The 6744-nt window shown below is 41.1% G+C and overlaps 1 protein-coding gene across 3 annotated transcripts; it reads right to left on the bottom strand.

Annotated features, from left to right (window-relative positions):
- Window positions 1-1797: 1797 nt before the first annotated feature.
- LOC115692146 (berberine bridge enzyme-like 21) lies at window positions 1798-5441 on the bottom strand. Of its 3 annotated transcripts, none has more exons than XR_008815101.1 (3): window positions 3328-5440; window positions 2391-2715; window positions 1798-2136 (listed from the first exon to the last, which is right to left on the bottom strand). XR_008815101.1 is itself a non-coding variant. In XM_056305959.1 (3 exons), exons 1-2 carry the CDS (start codon window positions 4964-4966, stop codon window positions 2603-2605), a joined length of 1752 nt encoding a protein of 583 aa, XP_056161934.1. In that variant the 5' UTR covers window positions 4967-5441; the 3' UTR covers window positions 1798-2136; window positions 2574-2602. The 3 variants fall into 3 exon arrangements, 1 of the variants encoding a protein (XP_056161934.1); XR_004007090.2 differs by having other exon boundaries at window positions 2464-2715; XM_056305959.1 differs by having other exon boundaries at window positions 2574-2715; window positions 3328-5441.
- Between the last annotated feature and the right edge of the window lie 1303 nt (window positions 5442-6744).

Below are 6744 nucleotides of genomic sequence, written 5' to 3'. Positions count from 1 at the left end.
GGGACCAATCCCTGTCGTCATAATGAACTCGAGATATATTCCACCACCATCCATAAAAGAATTTAGTTATAGTCCAAATGACGCGAATGAATAACAACTGATAATACGATAAAGCTAAGAAATATCCCAAAATGTATTCAAATGTAAATGGTGCCAACAGTTAGGTTCTAATGTAGTTATCTATTATAACATTTGGTCCACAGCATTAATATTTGACTACAAAATAACATCAACCAAAAGGAATTTAATATAAGCAATAGCATTTCATCAGATAGACACAGAACACCAAGACTGCACAATCTTCTTATTCACCACCGACATTTTCTTCCAAATAGTTAGACGGTGTCATTAGGATTTTGACTAGCCGAATCAAACTGTATAAACCAAATAATAATATCATGTGAATAGGGGCAACAAATAATCATCAAGAAGACAAGTATGGATCAATTTAAGGAAATGAGTCCACAACTCGTGTGAAGTTCAAAAACCCAACCTATTACATCCTAGTATATATAACTCTACTTAGAAATTTGACCTATACATATAAGTCCAATGAGCATCCTCTCATCCCATTAAGGTGTTGTATTACGGAATGAAGTGCATTCAATTGACCTTTCACAGCAGAGCGAATAACGTCACTTGATGGTTTCTCTTGTTCACCTCCAACTTTCTCTCATTCTCCTCTGACTTCTCTTAGGTGCGGTGTACTTCATCATCATTTCTAGATCATCTGTACGTTTGTGATGTTGAGAGTCATGTAGAAGTGACACCAAACCCATAATCTGCCACTCTTCCATACTGATCCTCTTCCATCAACAATTTGCAGACAGTAGTAATTAACAGAAGATAAATCCAAAGACTCCCTCGATTCATGTGGTTCTTATACTAAAGCAGTTGCTTTATTCTATACATATAATAAGCCATAATAAAACATGAGATCCGAAGGCTAGACAAATGTTGAAGGTACAGACATCAAAGAGAAGACCAGACAAGCAATTGGCTTATCCACACACATGGACTGGTCGGCATTGCCATAAAACTGCACTGATCTTACAAATCAGTTCAAACCAGTCGAAAAACAGGACTGATCTGTAGATCAATCAACTGCAGACCAGTCCAAGTGTCTAACTAAAGTAACTTTTTTGTTTGTTCCCTTTGATATATGTATATTCATCATTTTTCTAGCTTTCAAAATCTAATATTTCTCTGGGCTTATAATATTTAATAAATAAAGCAACTGCTTTTATATAAGAACGACTTCAATCCGTTGTCTCTTTGGGGTCATCTTCTATCCAAAAGAGTGTCAAAGGGACTTGATCGAAGAGGATCAGTATGGACTTGGTGTTATTTCTGTACTACTCTCAACATCACATAGGTACGGGCAATCTAGAAACGATGATGAAGTGCGCCACCTCCTAGAGAAGTTAGAGGACGATGAGAGAAAGTTGGAGGAGATCAAGAGAAACCATCACGCAGCATTATCCGCTCTACAAGCGAAGAATGATATGAAGATGTCTGCTGTGAAAGGTCAACCGGTTGCACTTCATTCCATGATACAACGATATCTAAATGGAATGAGAGCATGCTCATTGAACTCACAAATATAAGTTGAATTTCTGAATAAAGTTTTGTGTTATAGGTTAGAATAGGTTGGACTTTGAACTTCACATTAGTTTGTCCACATATAACCTTAAATTGATTCATAATTGTATCTAGATTATTATTGGTTGCCCCCAATTGACATTATAATCCAAGTTTTGAAAAATATAATTGGTCTGTTCTGTATCTGTAACCAAATTAGATGCAGAATCTTTCTTTCCTTTCATTCCTTAGTATCTTCTTTAGGTAAACTCACAACAATGGATTAATTATGATCGATAACAGAATCCTTTCTCCCTCTTTTCTATAACGAAAACCATACTGAGCAATATTTGGCCACAAACCTCAAACCCTACTTTGTCCTCCTGATGAATCAATCTTGCAGAGTTCCTCCACAGGCAGCAATCAACAATTGCCATTAAGTAACATTCTGCCACAGACTTCAATTCCTCCTTGTCCTCCCGGGATTCTAATCTACTAGAGTTCCCCCACCATGAGCAATCAATAAGAGCAGCTAAGTCTCGCATCAGATGTATCCTACATCCAACACAATCAGTCGCTAAAGAATTTTCAGAAAAAGTGCACCAAAAGTCCTAAACCTTTTATACATAATGCAATCAAGTCTTAGACTTTTCAATTGGTTTAATTAAGTCCCAAAAATATTTTTTTAAAAGTACAATCAAGTCCTTTCAATATACAGTACCTGAAATTGCAATACACTACTTTCTTCTTTGGCAGGGACAGAAAGCAGTATGCTACTTTTTTGATTTGGCAAACATTTGCAAAATTACCTGTGTTTTGGCAAATCATGCATGTCATCCAATTACGACAAGTTTGACATTACATGAAAGAAGACGTGATTACCTCTTCCTTACAAGTATCAGTAGCCAACTAATAAATTCCAACTGACAGCACAAGATGGAGCATTATCATTTTCCTTCTTCCTTCCGAAGAGGAAGCTGAGGAAGTCTAACATTCCTCAAGAAGACACTGGCCCTCATTTCTAGGAATAGATGGTCATGAGATCCTTCAGAAAGAGGGCGAGGATGACCAATACCATCACTTTTCTAGTTGTCTCTGTTGACCCTGAATACTGAGTCATGGCCGAGGAGGATCCTGCAGGAAAATTGAATGAGCGAACCAATGAAAAAATCTTCATATGGGTGCATTTGTTCATGACTAAGAAGAACGGTATAGCAAGTATTGAAATATAGTAGTTGAGAACCAAAAAGATTCAATGGCAAAAGACAAATATTTTAAACATTATGCACGTTCAGCATAATTCTGGTTAAAGGAAACGTGGGAATGCTCAAAGAGACGAGTTAGAATTCAAAAAAAGTTCTGAAATTAGCTGTTGTTTCATTTGGATCATTTATTTGTGAACAAGCAAGAGGAAGAACCTTAGAATTAGCCATTGGCAATAAAATCCTGCACAAACCTGTCTACTCACAGCAAACTACCCATCATAAGATAAAATCAACTCCTCACAGAAATATTAGAAAGTGCATGTAATATACCTCTAGAGGACAGCAGTTACCATTAAACTGGCGCCAGTAATCCAACCAAACTTATTAGTTTAAGTTTACAATTAAACCTTCACTCGGAAGAACAGGACTAAATCAAAAAATAATTATAATTAATATACCTCTTGAGGACATGCAATTTCAAAAGCACCACTAAACAAACAAACTCATTAGTTTAACTGTAAACTCATGTTCAAAGCCTTACTTGGAAGAACAGGAATACTTTGCTCATTCCTGAAGAAGTTCTGCTGATCAACTGCAGTTTTAACTTTCACCAATCTATTAAAGTTTTCAGCAAAGTACTTCACCCCATACACACTGCCTTCCTCGTAGCTATTTTCGCCGTTATCAGTTATCCCAATATCGAGGTCCCTATAGTTCAAAAAAGCCCTTCGTGGGTTTTTCGACACATACGGAGTCATAAAATTGTAAAGCTCTCTTGCTTTAGCCAGATTACTCTGCTCCGCTTCAATTCCATCTTCACTCCAACTGATCGAGTACTGTATTTTAAACAGATTCCCAGCTCGATGAGGAAATGGAGTGTCTGACACAGGGATTTTGCCCATTTTTCCTCCATACGGATTGAACACAAATCCGACCTTTCCCAATTCAATCAACTTATCCCAAAGCAACTCCAATTCCTCCCTTGACATCGGTTCCTGCACATAATCTGATTTCCTCTTCAAGAAACTCACCGACTTAGGCATTCGGTCTAGCAGAGTTTCCACAGCCGTACCTCTATTGAAGTTCCCCCACCAGAGAACCGATTCAATCCAGCTCATCTCTGCACAATCCTCTTTCCTCAAACCCAACTCCGGAAACTCCTCATTAACCATTGAAACCAGCCTATCCGCATTTCCAAGAAACAGAGCCAAAACAGAGGCATTAACTGTTTTAGCTCCCTTTTGTCTCTTGGAACTGACAGGCTGAAGCAAAAGCCTCATGAACAAATCATTATCAGTCCTCGGCGCAATGTTCTGCCACTGATACACGAGCTCAGTCGCGTTTTCCTCAATAGTCCTCCCCACTCTAAAAACAGTAACCACTTTCGGAACAGGGACAAGCTTCACTTTATAACCCAATATCACTCCAAAACTCGCCCCACCTCCACCTCTAATAGCCCAAAACAAATCCTCGCCCATTGAGCTCCTATCAAGAACTCTACCCTCGACATCCACAATCTGTGCATCGACCACGCTATCGCTCGCCAACCCGAATTTCCGCAACATGTTCCCGTATCCGCCACAGCTCAAATGCCCACCGACACCGACAGTTGGGCAAACCCCAGCATTAAACCCATAAAGACCACTCTTTTCCCAAATCCTATAGTACAATTCCCCAAGAGTCGCTCCGGTTCCGACCCAAGCGGTCGCTTGTTTGACATCGACATCGACGGACCGAAAATTAAACATGTCCAGAATCAAGAAAGGGGCACGGGAGACGTAGGAGGTACCTTCGTAGTCGTGCCCGCCGCTCCGGATTCGGAGCTGCGTGCCGGTTCCTCTGGTGCAGAGGACGGCAGACTGGACGTGGGACGGGCGGGAGGGGGTGAGGATGAGCTGGGGCTTCGGGGTCGACGAGGTGTTGAAGCGGCGGTTGCGGACGAGAGACCCGAGGAGGGTCGGGTACGAGGAGTTGGTCGGGGCATGGAGGATTCGGGAGGGTTCTTGCGGCTGCTGCTGCTGTTCAAGTGTCTGCGTGTGGTTGACGAGGCAGTGGAGGAAGGTGTCGTAGAGCGAAGCAGAGGAAGAGGGCGAGGACGAGACGAAGACGAAGAGGAGGAGGAGGAGGAGGAGAAGCAGAGGAGAGACAGGGGTCGATGGCGACGGCGGTGTCGTCATCATGGCTAACTGCTGCGGTGTGCTGGAAGGTGTCAGCAGTGTCACTACTAGCCCTCTTGTTCTTGCATCACTTTCCTATGGTCGAACGGTATCAGGAACATACCTGGTTGGACCCTGGTGTCTTTGGTTACCACTCTTGAAACCCCAATCGGTCGGTCTCGGGTCGGGTTCCTCGATCGATCCGCCATCGAGCCGGCGAGACGACATCCTCAGGCGGGTTTTTCTCGAGTCGGTTTCTCGATCGATCCATCGTCACGCCGGCGAAATGACATCCTCGACCGGGTTCGAGATGACATCCTCGTCCGGGTTTTTTGCGAACGGAGGAAAATCTTACTTTCGAAATCTTCAAAGATCAAAAGAAATCGAATTTGCCTACATGGTCACTGGTCAGCATGTCTGTAAGAGTCCTTCTGTACTAATTGTACAGAATCTTAGCAGCTAAACCGCTTATGCAGCGATAATTTATTAGAGAGTTCCACCTTGCTGAATCAAATGATGATGAATTTCTTTGGGGGAGGAGACTCTTGCTTTGGTTGTCCAAGAAGAAAGGCACTTATACGGATTTAAGTAAGTCCTTTAAAGGTTTCATCTACGTCTTCATCTGGATCTCGAGATCACCTGAATGTAAAATATCTGGAGGGTATTTCCTCTTCTTGAGAAAGAAAAAGATACAAGAGAAATTGAGGATATAAGGCGTGTGTGCACTGGCACGTTAAAATAAATAACGCATCCGTGAAGCTCATTATCGTTGTATATCAAACAGACAAGCCACAAAGGTTGTAAGAGTGAAAATTCCCTTTTTTTTTGTGAGGTTACTTCTTAATCGAAACAAAGGATTCATGGGAAGCTCCTGATTAAGGTTAAGAGGTTATCTCTTGCCACAATTATTAGAGAGTTCCACCATGCTGAATCAAATGCTGATGAATTTCTTTGGGGAGGAGAATCTTGCTTTGGTGGTCCAAGAAGAAAGGCATTTTATTCACCATTCCAACCTATACAGGAATCTCAATTTAATGAACTTTATTCAAATAGTCTAAAAACTAAAGTACCATGCCTCCCCAGGTCGCTCTCCACGTGCATTCGATTAAATTTCCTCGACGAGCAAGAAAATAAGGTCTATCCATTCCCTCGAGATTATTCACTAGGATAATGCAGCCATGCTCAAGTAAAATTACAGTTTACTTCGACATTATTCACCTTACTGTATATGTGTAACTGTTGATTGCTAATGAATTCTCACCGAAGTAGCCTCTGGTCCGCGACGGCAAGACAAGGCGGCCGCGACAGCCAAGCAGCGCGGCTTTGAGATGGTGCGGCAAGCTTACTAAGGGAAAATCTATGCAAGAAATAAGAGTGGAATTGCATTTTACCCCTCAAGTTTAGGCACTCATTATAAGTTGCCTGCTGACTTTTTAATATTTGCAATTTCCTCCCTAAAGCCTTGAAATTGGGGGTAATATACCCTAGTGTTGACTGTGGCCGATTTTCATAAAAGGTCTATACTTTTAGTAAAGTTTTTCAATCTAGCCCATACTTTACAAAAGATGTATATCATTCTCAGGAAATGACCTCTTAGGGCTTGCAACATAGGGTAAGGCATAAAGCAAATGATGAAATGCGGTGAAAAATCATTACAAGATACACAATTTGTTTATTAGTACAAATCAACGTGTTTACTCTATAAGTCAATTGTTTTGCTATGATGCCCTCATACTAACATCACTTTACAAGAAGTATAATATGAGTATCAAAGGCTAATGCGATGTGACAAACTGTCAAGA

This window comes from Syzygium oleosum, unplaced genomic scaffold (assembly GCF_021117445.2).
Source record: "Syzygium oleosum isolate NSW1041296 unplaced genomic scaffold, Sole_v2.1 Sole_v2.40, whole genome shotgun sequence".
Classification (NCBI taxonomy): Eukaryota; Viridiplantae; Streptophyta; class Magnoliopsida; order Myrtales; family Myrtaceae; genus Syzygium; species Syzygium oleosum.
Note: the sequence above shows the minus strand (reverse complement) of the source record. Positions and strands in the feature narration are given on the sequence as shown.